Source organism: Barbus barbus (genome assembly GCF_936440315.1).
Source record: "Barbus barbus genome assembly, chromosome: 24".
In the NCBI taxonomy this organism is placed as follows: Eukaryota; Metazoa; Chordata; class Actinopteri; order Cypriniformes; family Cyprinidae; genus Barbus; species Barbus barbus.
In genome coordinates, this window is record NC_136752.1 from 19322141 (window position 1) to 19342326 (window position 20186).

General features: G+C 36.8%; 1 protein-coding gene across 1 annotated transcript in view; it reads right to left on the reverse strand.

Annotated features, from left to right (window-relative positions):
- Positions 1 to 1604: 1604 nt before the first annotated feature.
- Positions 1605 to 20186, reverse strand: part of usta (uronyl 2-sulfotransferase a) — a 51123-nt gene continuing 32541 nt past the window's right edge. Inside the window, exons 2-8 of the mRNA XM_079375675.1 lie at positions 17231 to 17274; positions 12900 to 13055; positions 9900 to 9979; positions 9632 to 9785; positions 4123 to 4220; positions 3285 to 3442; positions 1605 to 3058 (exon numbers count right to left, since the gene is read on the reverse strand). Of these exons, the coding sequence (XP_079231801.1) occupies positions 2754 to 3058; positions 3285 to 3442; positions 4123 to 4220; positions 9632 to 9785; positions 9900 to 9979; positions 12900 to 13055; positions 17231 to 17274 (995 nt within the window). The 3' untranslated portion in view covers positions 1605 to 2753. The remainder of the gene's footprint in view (positions 3059 to 3284; positions 3443 to 4122; positions 4221 to 9631; positions 9786 to 9899; positions 9980 to 12899; positions 13056 to 17230; positions 17275 to 20186) is intronic.

The following is a 20186-nucleotide window of genomic DNA, read 5'->3' on the forward strand; positions in this document are numbered from 1 at the left end:
GATCTGTGGAGCAGCATGTTGATGATTTTATATATATATATATATATATATGATTTTTAAAGAATTTATTTGCAAATTATGGTGGAAAATACGTATTTGGTCAATAACAAAAGTTCATCTCAATACTTTATGTATATGTTATATACAGAAATTATGTTATGTATTTATTATATACCCTTTGTTGGCAATGACAGAGGTCAAACGTTTTCTGTAAGTCTTCACAAGGTTTTCACACACTGTTGCTGGTATTTTGGCCCATTCCTCCATGCAGATCTCCTCTAGAGCAGTGATGTTTTGGGGCTGTCGCTGGGCAACACGGACTTTCAACTCCCTCCAAAGATTTTCTATGGGGTTGAGATCTGGAGACTGGCTAGGCCACTCCAGGACCTTGAAATGCTTCTTACGAAGCCATTACTTCATTGCCCAGGCGGTGTGTTTGGGATCATTGTCATGCTGAAAGGCCCAGCCATGTTTCATCTTCAATGCCCTTGCTGATGGAAGGAGGTTTTCACTCAAAATCTCACGATACATGGCCCCATTCATTCTTTCCTTTACACGGATCAGTCATCCTGGTCCCTTAGCAGAAAAACAGCCCCAAAGCATGATGTTTCCACCCCCATGCTTCACAGTATGTGTTCTTTGGATGCAACTCAACATTCTTTCTCCTCCAAACACGACGAGTTGAGTTTTTACCAAAACGTTCTATTTTGGTTTCATCTGACCATATGACATTCTCCCAATCCTCTTCTGGATCATCCAAATGCTCTCTAGCAAACTTCAGACGGGCCCGGACACGTACTGGTTTAAGCAGGGGGACACGTCTGGCACTGCAGGATTTGAGTCCCTGGTGGCGTAGTGTGTTACTGATGGTAGCCTTTGTTACTTTAGTCCCAGCTCTCTGCAGGTCATTCACTAGGTCTCCCCGTGTGGTTCTGGGACTTTTGCTCACCGTTCTTGTGATCATTTTGACCCCACGGGGTGAGATCTTGCGTGGAGCCCCAGATCGAGGGAGATTATCAGTGGTCTTGTATGTCCAAGACCACTGATAATCTCTTGCCTATTGCAGATTCAGTCTTCCCAGCCTGGTGCAGGTCTACAATTTTGTTTCTGGTGTCCTTCGACAGCTCTTTGGTCTTGGCCATAGTGGAGTTTGGAGTGTGACTGTTTGAGGTTGTGGACAGGTGTCTTTTATACTGATAACGAGTTCAAACAGGTGCCATTAATACAGGTAACGAGTGGAGGACAGAGGAGCCTCTTAAAGAAGAAGTTACAGATCTGTGAGAGCCAGAAATCTTGCTTGTTTGTAGGTGACCAAATACTTATTTTACCAAGGAATTTACCAATTAATTCATTAAAAATCCTACAATGTGATTTCCTGGATTCTTTCCCCCCATTCTGTCTCTCATGGTTGAAGTGTACCTATGATGAAAATTACAGGCCTCTCTCATCTTTTTAAGTGGGAGAACTTGCACAGTTGGTGGCTGACTAAATACTTTTTTGCCCAACTGTATACACACACACACATACATATATATATATAAATTGGGTTTAAAATGCAATGTACAAACTCATGTTTTCACATTCAAGAATAATGTTTTGTTTTTCCATGTGTTTATGTGTGACAGTTTTATTGACCATGAATATATTCATTTAACCTCCAAAATAATTAATTTAGTTTAATATTACTGTCTTCTTGTTTTAGCTTTTGATCCTGCCCAAAATATTAGGCATTGACAGATGAGTATGGTATAAAATATTGTCACAGTCAGCCTTTAAATAGCTTAGCTCAAACTAGCAAGGTATTGTTTGATATCCCAGTAGTTTTATATTATACACTGTTAGGCAATCCAGGATGGGATAAAATTGTATTGCTGCTAACAAAAACATCATTACAATTTACATTTTCATGTGAACTATTACTTTTAAGTGTTCTTGGCACACTGTGTATCAAATCGGAACTTAAGGGCCCAGACTGAACACAACAGATGACACACTGAGAAAGCGAGAAAATGTTTAACATCCACATCAAACATTTCAGATGAACAGTGTGCTGCATTTGACATCTTTCAGACATTCAGAAGTTTTCGATTCATTGTACAGCACCTTACATGTACAATATAAAAAGATCCTTTCAAAAAAGATTAGCACTGAAATTCTGGCACAGAGTTGCAGCAGGTTTCTGGAGCCAGAGGAGGAAGCGAGTGATGATGAGATCTGATTGGTGTTTTTGAGTTGTATACGGTGATTACAGCTACGGCTTCTAGGCTTAATGCAGTAATCCTTGGCACTTTGTTGAGATCCTCACTCGCCTCCATAGCATAGTCTGAATGTGTTCATGTGCATGTGTGATGAGTCTGAGATCACCCAGGTACCAAGTGTACAGAAGTAGTGCCTAAAATCAGACTTCCACAGCATCTCATTCTGCTATACCACAATTAGTTCATCCCTCCATTCTGACAATCCAGCAATATCCCTGTAACTCCAATCTTGAGTCATCTCACCGGGAAATGACCATAACCAACTCAATTTCATAAACATGAACAAAATCCTTTTGCCAGTTGTTGGTTCCTTAAATAATTACTCAGACCCTTCTGTGACCCCCTTCTCCTCTTGAGAGTGTCTTGAAGGGCCATCCCGTTAAAAACGGGTTACACACCCAATTTTAACTTGGGACATTTGACTCTACCTCCTGACTGGACATAGACATCAAGCTTATGAGATATCTGCCATGCCTACACCTCCATGGCTATTACTCAAGGCTGAACCAACCAGATGTTGGCATCTTCTTGCCCCACGTCCTCTTCTTCCTCCTCTTCCTCGTCCTCTTCCAAAGGCTCATGGGTCCTGAGGGCAAGCTCACGGAGAAAGTCTGGCTCATGAGCAGAGTTCTGGGAGGTGGACTTGAGGCCGATCTTCTTCTTGGTGAGATGAAACTGGTCACGAATGAAGTTGTAAAAGTCATACTCATACTTCATCCTTTGGTAAAGCACCTGCAGGGCCTCTATAGTGGGCATGTGCTTCTTCACTGTGCCTGTAAGGTTCCCCATCTTCCAGAATGCTGCAGAAAAATCAGATTTACATAACTGAGCCACAGTGTGCAATTCAAGACAGCTAAACATAATTTGGAACATGCTGCTTTCTAGAAGATTATGAAAGACTCTTATTTTTCTTGCTGTTCAAACATGCTCATTCATTTGTATTCATATTTGCATTCACATGTATTTCTTTTCTTTTCTTTTTATTTAATTTCCCACAAGATTTCAAAGTAATTGAATAAAACACACCTGGACTCTTGTAGATGGTTAGGACATCACTGAAGTAGTGAGGTAGGAGTCTCTCCAGCAGGAGCAACACATCCTCCAGTTCTTCCAGTATTCCCACAAGTAGGAAGTTCTCTATAACGTTTTGTTTGGCCCTCTCCACAGCCCAAACACCCAGCTCCCTGAGGCGGACCAAAAAAAACAGACAATTATTTGACAAGAAAACATACAAAGGTTTCAGCTTGCTTAACTGAAGAGATTTTAAAAACATTTATTTGTGAAAAGAGCACAAGATCTTAAAGGAATAGTCCACCCAAAAATTAAAATTCTGCTATCATTTACTCAACCACATAAGGATGAGTAAATTATGACATTTTACAATTCATTTTTATTGTACTGACAATAAATAAAGTGGTAGTCAAAAGGAACCAAAACTGCTTGGTTACCAAAATTACTTCAAAAGAACCTTTCAACAGCTTTTTTTGACTTCCATTTTATTTTTTGAACAAAAGTCAATGGGAACCTAAATATTCTTCAAAACATATTCAGACAAAGATGTTTTGAAGAATGAGAGTGAGTAAACAATGACAAATTAGATTTTTTGGGAGAACTATCCCTTTAAGCCTGTGAAAGTGCCGAATTGGAAGAAAATCTGGATGATTACAAAACAGCTTTGTAATATTTATAAATCACAGATAACAATAAGCATGCATATATTTAAAATGAATAATTATAAAATACAAATAAGAATCTTACTCTCACAAGTTCAATGAATGCCATAAAAATGAGTGATTGTTTTTGGTTTGAAAGCGTTTCAGCCATCATCAACATTAATACCCAAAGAGAGATGGGTCATAATTACCTGCACTGAGGATGTTGTCCACAAAAGTATGGAACAATATAGAAGAGACGTGGGTTAGAGCACTCTGGGTAATTCTCCATGATGCAAACATTAATGTCCTGCAGTGGAGAAAAGGAGGAATGAGTCAAACAGATCCTACAGCCAAAAAGAAGGCAGCACATTGAAAAAAAGAAAAAGAAAAAGAAAAGCAAACTGATCAAAAACTCAAAATGTGAGTTTAAATCAAAATCATAGACACACTCATTTTCAATGGATTATATGCTTTAATACTGTATACTCCATCCACTGTACCACCAATCTCTTCTGGTGAACACAAGCGGGCACCACTTGCACAAGCAATGAACCACAGTCTTAGAAAGTTATAATGGTTATCTCTTATAAACACTTCCAAAACATGGACTAAGGACCCAATGCATTAACAGAAACAATGTTTTATCACTTTATCTGATCCAAAATCTTTAATTACACTGGGGAAGATTATATGGGAAAATATGTAAAGGCAATCCACCCACACTTAGGCCTAGGAAACTCAGGGTATTTTGTTTCCAATTTATGTAACAAAAAGAAACCAGACTAATCAAAATAGGCAAGAGATCAAAACATCATTTCTCCCTCTCCCTTGTTTAATTACAAAACTACAATACATTAAGTCCTCAGAAAACAACATGGATAAGAATAAACATATTATTTGGAAAAACAGAGGAGAAAGGAAAGATGTGAAAGAAGACGACAATATGCAATTTCTTCAAAACAACGCAGCCAACAATGCTATAATGATACTTGTTGAAAATGAAAAGAACTGATTGCATGCTGCAAAGAACATGGTCAAGATAACACTTCTTGGAAAAGAGGGCGATTTGTCAAGTTAACAGCCTTGTCTTTAACTTGTGCACAAGAGAGGTTAAGTAAAGACCACATAGCCACAAGGCCCCAGACTCCATGCACTCCTTCCCTTTCATGAGCCCCAGGTGGGTGCCTAAGAGCTGGGGGGGAATCACATGCAAACTGTGGGTCTTGAAGGAAAGAGCCGTCATGCTGGCAGGTAGAAAAACATACTCAAGAGTTATTTCAGCATTAATCTTTCATAATAGAATGCCCTTTACACATGACAAGTAGGAGCTGATACGTGAACATTATTTCTCTGCCCTTTATTAAGCCCTAAGTCAGGAAATTGAAAGGTCCTCTGACACACATTTGCTGCTTTTCAATACATCATCTTGAAGAGTTTAGAAATCATCTTGGATTATATCCATATCCTGACCATTAAAAGCATTAATGTTTTTCAATTATCAGTCAGTTTTGATTCTTAATGTTTCTGATGGTTTCTCCAGGTTTGACTGACCTTTTGAGACTGACATGGTGGGTGATTTATACACTTAAACTGCAGAACTGATCATGTTGAGAATTTTGCTCATTTTAATCTGGTTTTCACGTTGAGATTTTTTGAACATGAGACGAGTCAACTGGCATTTTTACTGTCCCCCTCCCAAATTCTGTAGTGTCACATTCCAAAATACTTACTCCCCATTCCAAATGTTTGAGTGCTTTATTTTTCTTATTAAATCCATTTAAACTGTGGGCTTAATCTGGTCACATAGTAAAATGCAATTTACAAAATATATGTCCAGGATACATTTCACACCCCTAAAACAAAGAACCATTATGAAAAGGGTTTGGGATTTTTCGACATTATGTTTAGTGTTCAACTTAAAAAAACTAAACTATTAATTGCAATATGTTTGAATATTATACTAATTTATTCTCTTAATTGTCAAATGATTCAAAACACAATTCAAAAATGTGCAATGGTTATAAAATGGGCTTCATATTTAATATTACATCACAATATAACTTTCTTATGATTTTGGGGGTAAATATGACTAGGACAAACAAACAAACAAAATCTAAAAATAACTATAGTAATTATTACAGTATGAAAACAGATGTATGGATTGAGATGTTTGCTTAAAAACATTTATTATCTGTAGATAGGACAGTATTCCAAGAAATTTACATTTTACATTCAATTAGACCTAAATGCACAGCATTCTGGGGAATTCTCTATCCAACTTCATCTGATTTCTCTAGCCTCTCTTACTTTTTCCTTCACCAAAATTTAATTGCAGTTGTGAACTAGAGCAAAGAGAGCAGATTGTTGTGTTTAACTTGCTTTCGCTGTACTATGAATGTGTTTATTTGCTGACAGTATCAAGCTAATGCACTGGCAGTGGAGCTCCAGGAGGGTCAGTTCCTTTAACAATACTCACTCTGTGTGTATCTGAATAGAGCCGAAAAGCCAAGAGCGCATCAATGTCCTTTCATCCGCATCCCCACTCCGCCCCAACGGAGACGCATACAAACTCTGACGGATATGCACTTCGAACGCACACATGCAAACAGGTTATGTTCCATTTGGGCTTCCGTTGATTTTTGGAATATAAAAAGGAAAAAGAGGTAGGTACAGAAAGCCAGATGGCCAAAAGGGCAAATGTCTGCATAGAACAAAAGGAACAGAAATGTCATCCTCTAACAGATCACCAATTACACAGCAACTTAGAGAACAACCTACTCAATCCCTGAAGAGATAATGATGCCTTAATTACGCCTGCGCCAGACTTTTAAAACCAACAATTAAAAGCAAATTCAATGAGGAGGAAGATACTGTTTGGTGGAGGGGAGAAAAGAGGAGAGTATAAAAAGAAAGAAAGTCTGTTTGTATATATATGAAATTACTTATTAAGTTACAGCAAATGGCTAGTGTGCTTCTGGCAAACGTCCCGAGCAGTAAAAGCGGGCAGTCTTTCACACAGTCTCTTTCTCTCTCTAAGAGGACCCACTTCAGCTCAGGTGACACACTTATTTGGCCTTGTGTTCTTGATTCAGTCCCAAGGTGGCCATTTCACTAAGCACCTGAACACAGCCATCGCAATTTACCCCTAAACTACCTCCAGATGGACGTCACCACTCAACATGCTCTTTGCCTGATGTAAAACAAAGCATTTTTGTGAATTCTGTCTAGAAAAAGCTACAAAGAAGAATGTAAATAATAAATAATGGGTATTGCATAATTTTTGACTGACCACTTTTTGAGCAAAGCAGAAGTGAGACGAGACATTGAGACCAGATGATACGATAGGATACGACAGGAGACAAGAAGTCAGTCTGCCACAGAACTGAGAACCTGGATGAGTTCCACTAATAGGGGCAATTTCCTGGCTATGCGCATGCGCGCACACACACACACACACACATGGTTCGGCTTTAATGTTTTCAGTCATTAGTAAACATGGGCAGTACAGTCCTACAGCTTTGAAGGTCTGCCAGTATACCTCACTCACACAAAAAACGGGTGCAAGGACACATCAGACTGATCTAAAGTGACAGTAAAGACATTTATAATGTTACAAAAGATTTCTATTTCATATAAATGGTGATCTTTTGAACTTACTATTCTTCAAAGAATCCTGAACAAAATTTTTCCACGGTTTCCACAAAAATATTAGGCAGCACAACTGTTTTCTACAATGATGATAATAAGAAATGTTTCTTGAGCACCAAATGATAATATTAGAATGATTTTTGTGGGATCAAATGACTGGAGTAATGGCAGCTGAAAATACATCTCTACCATCACATGAATAAATTACATTTTAAAATACAATAATTTTTTTTTTTATTCTAATAATATTTCACAATATTTTTGTTTTACTGTATTTTTGATTAATTAAATGTAGCCTTGGTGCGCATTAAAGGCTTCTTTTGAACAGTGTTCCTTTTCATTTTAAGCAGAAGACCTAAAATATAAAGGTTTTTAAGATCATGATATCAAATGTATTCAAAGGTGTCAAATCTCTCTCTCTGTATATGTGTGTTCTTCACACCTAAGGGTCTTCTGTGACTGGACCACTGACCCATCAACAAAAGAACAATTACACACACAAACACACTTTAAGCGTTGAAAGGAAATCAACTTGTAAAATTACAGTCACAACAGTAGAGAAAGTCCCCTCCACATATGCATGAACATTTTCTAATGCTGTAACTCAAACTTTAGAAACTCCCTTCACATGCTTTAAATTATTAGGATGACTTCGCAATCTCCAGTTATTCTACAGCTTTGAGTATATGTGGTTGTGCACATCCATGCAGATTGTCGGGTATTCCCCAGTACGTCACAGATTGTAATAATTAAATGAAATAAAAAAGGAAAGATCAAAAATGAAACTTCAGTAGCATACCATCTGAAGGCTCAGGTCTGACAAAGGGCCCAGCTATTACAGACACATAAATCAAGCAAACAGATATGTTTAGTGTGAGATAGATCAAAAGCCACAGTAAATCCTAAACTATAGAAATCAGAGATGTGGTTAACCAGGCCTCCAGGAGGAGAGAGGATCATAAGAGCAAGTTGCGTTCTATATGGTAAAGTTCTGATTATAATTACTGTAGTCTCTCATTAACTAAGATAAGTTCAATTCCCATCGTAACAGAACTGCTACTGTGTGTTATTTTGGTCTGTATCTTGTGTTTTCCTTTAAAATCAAAGAAATCATAAAAGAGTATATACATAAGTACATAAAATCTCTCTCTCTCTCTCTCTCTCCCTCTCTCTCTCTCTCTCTCTATATATATTATATTATATATATATATATATATATATATATATATATATATATATATATATATATATATATATATATATATATATATAAAAAAGATGCCTAACCAGATAACAAGGTGCTGTAGTAACACCATCTGCCAGCAGGGGCTAACTAACCTAGCCTTGACCCCTACTAGAAATATTCATAAATCTCGCCTTCTTAAACAGAGCAAAGGATGAGTTAACAGAGAAAGTGGCCTGGACTGAATTAACTAGTAACCTGAAGAAAAAACTCACAGTTAATGTTCCAGATTAATATGTGTCTGGGAAACTGGAATTTATGTTTTATGAATACCAGATATGAGCCATAATTCTGTCACAATCCTTAGTTGACTGATGTAATTCTTCCAGCAGTGCCAAGTTTTCATGTGATTGTCTTGACTTGACTGAGTAAAAAGCAAGCATGACTAATCAATTCCTGAACATTCTGCTCACATTGTCTGAGCTAATTTCCAAACATAAAGCCAGATTCTTGTATTCGCTCTCATAAACACTCATTGCGCAATACATTCATTTTCAACAGGAAATACAGTCCCCAAGTCAAGTCACTTAATGGTCACTCTGCTATTTGCTATGTAAACTTGTATGCATATACATACAGCTCATACATGTTTGAATAGGTTAATTACTACTCTTATGTAGCTTGGTTGCAGTACACTGAACTACAGTCTGTCCTTCACATCAACATTCAAATGTTTATGTTTGGACCTGTGCTGACTGAGGGCTCACTACACTGAGAACTGTTGCATCTCTGTGAATCCAACATTAAAACATAAGCAAACATGTCAGAAAATAATAAAGAAACAGGAATTCGGGAAAAAAGGGAGGGATTTAGAAACAGCCTCTGACCAGATATCTCTCATCATCTTTCATCTGGGGTGTGCGGACCAAGTGATTCTGCTCTCCTCTCCAGTCCCCAAAACGACGAAAAAAGTAATTGGAGAGGAAACGGTTAATAGGATCCCTGATGATGTTTATGTAGACAGGCTGTTCTATCCTAAATCTGAGAAAGAAAAAGATAAAGAGGATGAGCACTGAATTGTTCACCAATGTTTGGCTGCATTTTTGTCTTGGATTAAACGGGTACATTCAGATAAATAATTCCTGATTTGTTTACCTTGTGAAATTGAGAAAGTGAACATGTCTGGTATACAGAAAAGGCTGCGGAATAGTGCTAATGTTTCTCATCAAATCCACCTGGCAAAAGATCAACACAAATAAACAGATCAAAATGCATCTTACATAACCGTTCATGACCATCTCTTTATCAAACAACTCTGACTATTTAAAAAATAAAACAGCAATAGGGTTCGACAAGTTACAATAGCAGAGCAGTAATTCCAAAAAGACATATTTGGTATGTAAATAATAAAATATTTTTGTACCAAAAATAATTTAACCACCAGAAGCATAATGCATGCTACATGAAAAGTACTTACTATATACATTATTCCTGTCAAACATATAAATAATAAACTGAGGCATAATTAGACCCAACTAATTAAAACAGTCTGTGTACAGCATACGAGAGCACAACCACATCACACGCGTGCCACACTTTCTTCAGTTGCTATAAAACAATAATTCTTCAGAAACAGCGGTGCATCCATTTAAAAAATTAAACCAGAAATGCAAAAACACTGCAATCAGACCTCCTCTCTCCAAGTTTCAGAATCACACACCGAGGAAACATTCCTCACTTGGATAGTGCGTGGTGCAGTGGAAAGTTATCTGATGAGGCTGACTTCTCATTACCTTAATGTTTCCTAATGAGGGCCAGCTGGGGCCCCAGTCAGCTCTGATAGAGCCCATGTGTCCCTAAATGCATGTTACAGTCTCTAAAAACACATACACAGGCATAAGAAGACTTAATAATCCCTATAACGGATCGCCATATGAAGAACGGGATGGCGTAATGTTGGTCTTGTGTGCCAGGACGGTGTGTAGAGCGCAGCTTCCTGTAGCGCTCAACAATAGGTTCCAGGAGTTCCAGTTTGGGAAAGACCACCCTCAGAATTCAGATTTCATACCAAATCCTGAACCTCTTCATGTTCCTTGACCCACATCTCTGTCAAACAGTTAACAACACTGTAACAAGTGCTCTGCTCAAGCTTCAATCCTTTATCAAACGCCGCATCAAAGTCAAAACACTCAAAGCTTGTAACAACCTGAGGTAGTGACATCATCTTAATGAGAAAATTTCCTGTTCCATAAACGGTTATATGGGCACACAGATGGCCATACACTGTACTACGTAATGATAAAAGAGGTGTTGGCTGAACCACATCATAAGTAACACCTCAGGTTGGGTAAACAGTTAGTGGTTTGGTGCATTGAGGCTAATTAAAAATATCTTATTAGAATGACATAACGGAACACAAGAGTCGGACGCTTTATTTTGCTTACTGTTACACAATTCAGGTCACTGTAGGAATTTATTTTAGACACACCTTCCTTACAATGAGCTAAAGTAACATTGAAGACCAACATATCTGGAAGAGTCGTATGGACCACTTTTATGATGGTCTCCATTTATTGTAACAGCAGAATCTTTAGAACTTTTCCATTTAAGTGACCTTTCAACAAGACGAGAACAAATGAACGCCCTCTCATAATCTTCACATTGTTTTGCTATTAAGTGGATAGATTACACAAAAATGAAAGTCTGTCAACTGCCAATTAGTATAAATTACTCACCCTCATTTTGTTGCAACCTGTATGGCTTTCCCTCCATGGAACTTAAAAACAGACTGAACATTCCCTCTATACACACAAATAAACTTTCTTCTCTAAATGAGAGTTTTATGACCCTTATCCTGGAGAGGAATTAGCATTTGTTTAGCAGATGCTCCAAGGCCACAAATAGGTAATCAGTCACAATCACAGCTGTCAGCCAGAGAAAACAAGTACTGGAAATGCACTTAATGAGCACAAAGAAAGTTATGCTAATCATGGACAAAGCCTATGGGATAATTTTCTAACCACTGTCAATGGTTTATTAGATTATTAAACTTGACGTCTGTATCAATAATCCAATCAAAACAAAATGTTAAATACTTGTTTATTAAGTAATGTAATCCGTTTATTAAAAAAACTTGCACCATCAGTCAAACGTTTTTACTGGAGAAATTAATTACTGTATATAGATTGAGAACTCTATTTTAGCTGAATGTTAAAACATTTCTTATTGATGGATTTGCTTATTACAAACATGCAGCTTTTTTGCTTTGCAAGACGTTAATTGATGGCCTTGTGAATTACTTGTGGATTATTGTGTTGCTTTTATCAGCTGTTTGGACTCTGACGGCACCCATTCACTGCAGAGGATCCATTTTTACAAAAACCTTCATTAGTGTTCCACAGATAGGAGTCATACAGGTTTGGAATGACAGAGAACAGACAGTACTAAAAATACATCACAGATCACACAGAAATGTACTTTCTTTGGCTGTTATCCACTCGCGCTCTATCTGTCTGGAGACACACCAGTTAGTTTTTCTGATGGCAATAAAACCTGTATGTGTTCAGAGCTTACCACTGTAAACACACACATTTAATATTAGCTTTGAGTATTTACTGTACATCTAACCAGTTTACTCTATAAGACCTATGAATAATGTATCACTCACAAAATCATTTTATTCAAAAAGTTCCCATAATATCCAGACAGAATTAGGAGTGTACTCCAGGATATGGACATATTTCCAGTCAAAAAGTTCTTCATTTTCACGTTAGTCACTTATTTAGCTCTCCCGCTCAACAAACGTATATGAGTGTTATTTAATCAGCTTATTTATTTTAACTTTTCATAGGTTGATTTTAGCGGTGTGGAGGTGTGACGGTTTGACTCGACCCAAGCGGGATGACAATGTTTACTTTTCCTCTCCGCAAGGGAGGAAAGTGTGTATTTTTCTCCAAAATGAATGCCATTCGGATGTGTTTCATTGCCGCTGGCATTCAGCGAGCATTTCCCTTGGCAAACACCTTTATTTAATCACATCAGTTTTCATCATAGTACGCTTTTTATTTTGCTATACTTTTAGCTTGCTATTTTAGCAATTTCTCCGAAATATTAGTTGCCTCATACACACACACACACACACACACACACACTGACCTGCTCATGCTTTGTGAGTCTGGTTTTGTTATGGATGTCAGAGGACACCAGGTTAAACTGGTGCTTTTCTGCCAGAATCCTCAGCAGCAGGACGACTGTCCGACTTCCACACTTGCCAACTCTGTTGTAGATCACCTGACTTGGGAATGGCAGTTCCTAGACACACAGACATTGAAATACATAGGTAATAGGAAGAACAACAACAACAACAAAACGAAGAAATCTAACCATATTGAAAGTCTAGCCAATTCTAACTGACAAACATTTTTATTTTGCGTTCAATTACTGTTAGTGCTGGATGACGGCAAAAGTTATCTAAATAAATTAGCGGACACTGAGAAAGAAAGAAAGAAAGAAAGATAGAATTTCTTCTGCTGAACATAAAAGAAGATATTTAACAGTTGTTGGTCCCCATTCACTTCCATAGCATTTTTTATACTATGGATATGGACTAGCCTTTGTTTGGTTACCCAAATTCTTCAAAATATCTTCTTTTATGTTCAGCAGAAGAAAGCAATACATACAGGTATGTATGAGAAATGCTCCTGAGATAAAACATTTGTGTCAAAAGCAGTGTGACAGGATGTTTTGTGTTTATGTTTGAATGTGTGACAAGGTTTTTAACTTGACTACAATGGTCCCTCTTACTTTTATTCAGGTCTGTAAACACTAGCTAAACAAGACCCCCTCATGACTCTCATTATTCATTCTCTCTCTGTATTACACTCCTTAGTGTGGAACAGCACACTCCCAAAACAACAAATACGGTTCAAGATTCAAGATTCAAGATTTTTATTCGTCACATACACAATTATACAGAGTATAACAGGCAGTGAAATGTAAGTCAGGTCCGCTCCAAGGACAGTGCAATTGTATAGAATACAAATATTAAGAAAAAGAAAAGTAGAAAAAAAAAAAAAAAAAAAATATATAAATATAAATGTGCAGGTCAGTATGTTGTTGACATAAATAGTAATAAAGAGGAATGTTCAAAAGAATGTGCAAAAAAGTTGTACAGGGTATTTAAATAGCAGCATATGAGGTAGAAAAAATGATGAATAGCTTATTGATATAGTGATATTTACATGGAGTCAAGTGATGTTATGACACAGAGTTAGAGTTTAGGAGCCTGACTCTGTGTCATAATATCACTTGACTCCATGTAAATATCACTATATCAATAAGCTATTCATCATTTTTTCTACCCCATATGCTGCTATTTAAATACCCTGTACAACTTTTTTGCACATTCTTTTCCACATTCCTGTTATATTCAAGTTCACAGAGAATGCTCTCTTTTCACCTCATGTGCACACACACATAAGAGGCCTTGTGTGAGTCCAGCTGCCTTGCTAATTCTCCTCCATCCCGTTTTCCTTCACTCAATCTCATTTCCCTCCCTCTCTGGACATTTATTCCTATCTCACTCTTCTTCTTCCCCTTGAGTAATATGAAGATAATCACACTTCTACATAACATCTCTTAGCTCATTATTACTCTGAGGAAATGTCCATCTGTATACACCTTCCTTCTCTTCTACTGCTAAATAAATGCATCCTCTGATTTGGACATTGTTCTGTTACAGCAGATCTACTCCATTCAGAATTTTGTGGTCAGTAGGATTACATTTTTTAACACTATTATTCAGTGAGGATGCACTGAATTTCTCTTACATTGTTCCAAAAAAAAAAAAATAATAATAATAATAATAATGATTATATATATTAAATATATATAATATTATATATATTAAATTATATGAAATATATTAAATATGATAATATGAAACGTGTTTTGAACACCAAATCAGGATATTTGGATGATTTCTGAAGGATCATGTGACACCGAAAACTGAAGCAATGGCTGCTGAATATTCAGCTTTGTCGTTATAGAAATAAATTACATAAAAAACTGTTATTTTTAATAGTGATAATATTTCAAATAGTTCTGTGTTCATTGTATTTATGATCAAACATATGCAGCCTTGGTGAGCTCAAGTAAGAGAACACTTCAAAAAATGTAAAACTTTTAAATGACCTCAAACTTTCAAATGGTTGTGTCGATTTATGGATTTAGCAGAAGCATTAACCAAAACAATTCACAAGGCATTTGATTTTCTATTTAACAGTACATAATCAGTACAGGCACACATATCAAAGTTACGACCTTGATGTTGCTTGCATACTTTACATTTCATGTTAGTGGCAACTTCATAAAACTGAAACTGACTTACTTTTGTAGCATGTTTGTGTGCACCCTATGATAAGTATGTGGAGTTCTTGATAAATCTGTAAACATCTCTTCATAGTCTGTGTGCTTACAGACTTTAAGCTTGTTTTTCCACAGCTGTGAGATGTTAAAACTGGTTGTCATCATTGCTGGTTTGGGGTCTTTTAGTAACTGTGGGGGTTTCAGCTACCAAAGACTTTCCCAAACTGTAAAAATCCACACTAAACATTATTACCCAGGAAAATAGTGAAGATTTAAATAGACAGGTATATCTTTTTATAGTGAACAAAAGTAGTCCTGGTAGAAAGGGAGATGATTTATACACATGCACAGATTGAACTGGACTTTGATTACCTTACTTTCAAATTCAGGAAGTCATATTTTCCATATTTTCAGTTTTAGTCTTAGCTGTAAGATTTTATATATACATTTTTTATATATACACATGTGGTTTCTTGTGCACATCTGTCTCTAGAGTGAGACATCTTTTAAATTATATATTAAGGTGATCCTGTGTGTGTGTATATATATATATATATATATATATATATATATATATATATATATATATATATATATATATACACACACACACACACACACACACACAAATCCATTGTTACTCCAAGTCTGGCTTGTTTAGAGAAGATCCTATAAAATATTATACTACAAATCTTAAAGTAAACTATTTCTAAAACAATTTGCTATGATTGTCAGAAATTGTTTTAACAAACCAGATGTGTATTTACAGCACTGCTCATGTGGGGCAGGATATTACATAAATTGTAAATAAAAATTTATTTTACAGTGACACTGAGGTCTCTTGAGTGTATATTCAATACAGGAAATGTCAGAATTCGCTCTAGTTAGAAACAATAAAACATTGTTGTACAGTTTACATTTGTACAGAGCTATAGCTAAAATTCACAAGAGTATTTTTATGGGTGGACCCTCCTCTCCAGCTCTCTTCTGGACTCATCTGTCATATGCGAGTGCACTTGCACACAGTTCTCAATAGTCAATGAGTCATTCCAGCATTCCAGAGTCTCTGAATCATTTGAACCCATTTCATAGAAAAGACACAAAAAACAAAGAGATTGAAAATAGAACATGTAGTGCAGAGAAGATATTCTCCAGAGATATTTTTAACCACAAAACACTGATTACAATCACAGTGATAAACTATTTTGAATCTACAAAGCATTTAAACCAAGTGAATTTAGTTTTACACATGTAACAAGTGCTTCAAGACTCATCTTAAAACAACGGTGTCCTGTAACACATCTAAAGACTCGTTTTTCAACAAGTCTCTATAAACCATAGACAAACCACAGTGATGGCTTCAACCCTACTATTAAGAAGCAGTTGCATCATTCATCCTCTGAGTAAACCCAGCTGAAACTTTCCCTGGGTTTAACCTCTTTTGCAGAATGCATGTAATGACACTCCTCTTAAATCAAGTTTGTTCTTTCCACTCATGCCGTTTCACGCTTTCTCTCTCTCTAATCTGTGCATCAGCAAACAGAGCTGTCCTTCCTCTGTAGGAAGTGCTGATAAGATGAGCTGTCATGAGTGTGTGTTGAGTTAACCCTTTGATGACCCAGACCATTTTAAACATAAAAAAAATTATAATAATTTCTCTAAGTATTTTGGGGCTTTTAGTCCATATCTGTTATATGCATATAACAGATATATATATTTATTTGTCAATTATTTATTTATATTTTCTGCATATTTTTACCATTGATGTAAACTGAATCCTACTGGCTATTAATACAACTCTCTACAATTTGTACCACTTAAACTTCCTCTTTCATTAGCAAACACATCAGCACAGGAAATAAAACTGCATTCGTCAAACCATTTCATCGGATTGTTAAATGTGAATGTGTGACTCTGTGTATGTGTGTGTAACCTTCCATTGCTCTCAAATCTGAGGAAATGAGTCTACAATAAACACTAAGTCTTGAAATGATTTCCTCTAGTGTGAAAAGGCCAGAATAACAGGACAATTGAAGACAGGGGTATTTTGTGCAGTACATTTGGAATTGGAGGGAAACAAGAGACAGAAAACAAGTTCGATATTGCAAAAAACAACTTACCCTTGGTGTAGGAGGCCCATGGTCGTCAACAAAAGTGGATTCTCCTGTAAAAACAAATCGAGTGTCAGAGTGAGCTGCTTACATAAAACATATGTTATTTAGGAAATCATAAGCTTAGAGAGCAATGTAGACAAAACACAATGTTTTAGCGCATTCAGTGAAAAACTGTATTTTGAAATAAAGCAGATTCAGCAGCTGAGATGTATCAGCCCTGGAAATCCGCATGGGAGCCAGATGACATCCACTACAAGGAAACGGAAGAAGTGTGTTTCTGTGGGTGTTTTTAGAGAGAAATGGTCTCTTAATGCAACTCCTTCTGTGGTACAGTAGTGGCTAAAAAGGAGGAGACATTCTTTCATCTCAAACAAGGGTCTTCTTTTTAACCTCCACTCCAGATGGCTCGCTGGAATCAGTGCTGTGCTTCCTGTGTTAAATGGATAGTTCATCCAGAAATTATTTACTCACCCTCACGTTGTTCCAAACCGGTATGGGTTTCTTTCTTCTATTGAACATAAAAGAAGATATTTTGAAGAATGTGGGCAACCAAACATTTGTTGGTCCCCATTGACTTCAATAGTGTGAAAAATGGGGACCAGAAACTGTTTGGTTACCCAGCTTCTTCAAAATATATTTTTTTATGTTCAGCAGAAGAAAGAAATTCCTACAGGTTTGGAACAACTTGAGAGTGAATAAATAATGACAGAGTTTTGATTTCTGGGTGAACTATCCATTTAAATGGAAAGTTCATCTAAAACATGATAATTCATCATTTACTCACCCTCATATCTTTTAAAACCTGCATGACTTACTTTCTTCAAGGAACACAAAATCAAATAATTTTTTAGCAGAACGTGAAAGCTGCTCTGTTCCATGCAATGAAAGTGAATAGTGATCACAGCTGTCAAACTAGCGTTTTAGTGAATTCACTACATTTTGGTCTGTTTCTCATACAAACTATCATATAGCTTTCCAAGACTCAAAGAATATAGTGCATAAGTCGCATGGACTTGGCTTTTATGCCTTTTTGGAGCTGGTCCCCATTCACTTTTATTGTGTTGAATAGAACAACTCAGAAAGCTACACATTTCATTTTGTGTTTCATGCAAAAATGGCAGTCATGGAATGATATGAAGGTTACATTAAGGTGCACTGCTCCTTTAATGCTCTCTCTTTTGTGCACTGAATGTGTCTGTCTGCTGAATAAATAACTTACCCAGCAACACAGAGCTGCTATACTTCTCAGCCTATCTTCAACTTTCTCAGTATGAGGGTAAGTAAAAGAATGAGATATTCATAGACAAAGATCGATGCGTTCTCATCCTCTGAGCAAGAAGTCATAAATCATGAATAGTTTCGGCACAGATAAATCACAACTGAAACGGAAGATGACATGTAGAACACAAACTAATGTACAACATAGAGTTCCAGACTAATGGTGTCCGTAATGTAACATCTTTCAATATGTGCCACACTATTTGGATGGAAAAGTAAAAATGCTCTGCTAAAGCATAATTCTTGTGTTTACTAAATTAAACTACCGTTCAAAGTTTGGGGTCGGTAAGTTTCTTAAATGTTTTTGAAAGAAGTCTGCACTAAAAACATTGTGAAATATTATTACGATCTAAAAAAAATATTAATGTATTTAATACATTTTAAAATGTAACTTATTCCTGTCACGGCAAAGCTGAATTTTCAGCAGCCATTACTGTCACATGATCCTTCAGAAATCATTCTAATATGTTGACTTGGTGCTCAAGTAACACTTCTTCGCATTATCAATGTTAAAAACAGCCGAGCTGTTCAATATTTTTTGAAATAGCAATATACTGCTATTTCAATATTCTTGTACCATTTTCCGGATTAAGTGAAGAATTAGTTTGACAAAATATAAAGACAAAAGTGTTACATTTTCAGCATTTCAATGTTCAACTGCAGTCCATTCTATACTGCTGTTAAAATCGCCCATTTAGGCCTCAGTATGACCTTGTCCTAAAATGTACTTGTCAGGACCATCAGGATTACAAGTTTGTGGGGGGCTTGCTCAATTATCCACTGAAAGCCCCACTGCCCTGCTAACCCCCCACGACGGCACCCTCTGTCAAGGCTTTGGTCTGCATCTCACTTGATCTGATACTGGACCTTCATAGCCCCTCAGAGCCAATTAGCACCTCCACTAACTACCCGTCCCGGCTGCAGTCCTCTGGGGTCAGATTCCCAGACTCCAGGAGAATCATTCAGGTCGCCAGGCTTGGAAATAATTGGAGACTAAAGCAGTAGAAATGCAAAGATGTAAACAGAGGACTTCTGCAATGATTAGAGTGGGCCAGTTGCATGAAACAGTGAGTGGGCGAAGGCTGGAAAGAAATCAAACAGCTGTGCATTTCTGTCAACTTTGTTCATGGGTTGTGTTGTAGCAGATTCAAAGTTTGCTTTGGTTATGAGAGGATCATTAATAACCTATAATTAAAACACAAAAAGTCATAATGACACTGATGGAAAAAGCCACTAACTTGGCATAGTCCCCAGCAGGAACATTTGAAAATAAAATAAATCGTTTCACGTAAAAGTACCCTTTTTTGGCTTTCATGAAGCAAAATATCCTCTGAAATGGAATTTTCTCTACGCATCTGGCTTGGCTTAGGAACGCTGTTGTTTGTGTCGGAATGCCATAAACGTATGCTTTCGGCATGTAATGTTTAATTTGAGTTATGAAATTGGTGGCTCTGTCAAGTATGGTTTAGAGATGAGGAGAGCCAGAAATACTCCAGAGACAAAAGCAGGAATCCGCACAGGGTCGACGTCTCAGTTGTGAGGTGCTGTGAAACACAAAAGCTGCTGGCTATTTTCATTTTCAGATCACATCCTGTAATAATCTGTGACCACAGGTAGAACATTCTTGAGACGTTTGAGCACTGAAGGTCATTCTGAACATGAAGATTAAAGCAAAAAACATCTG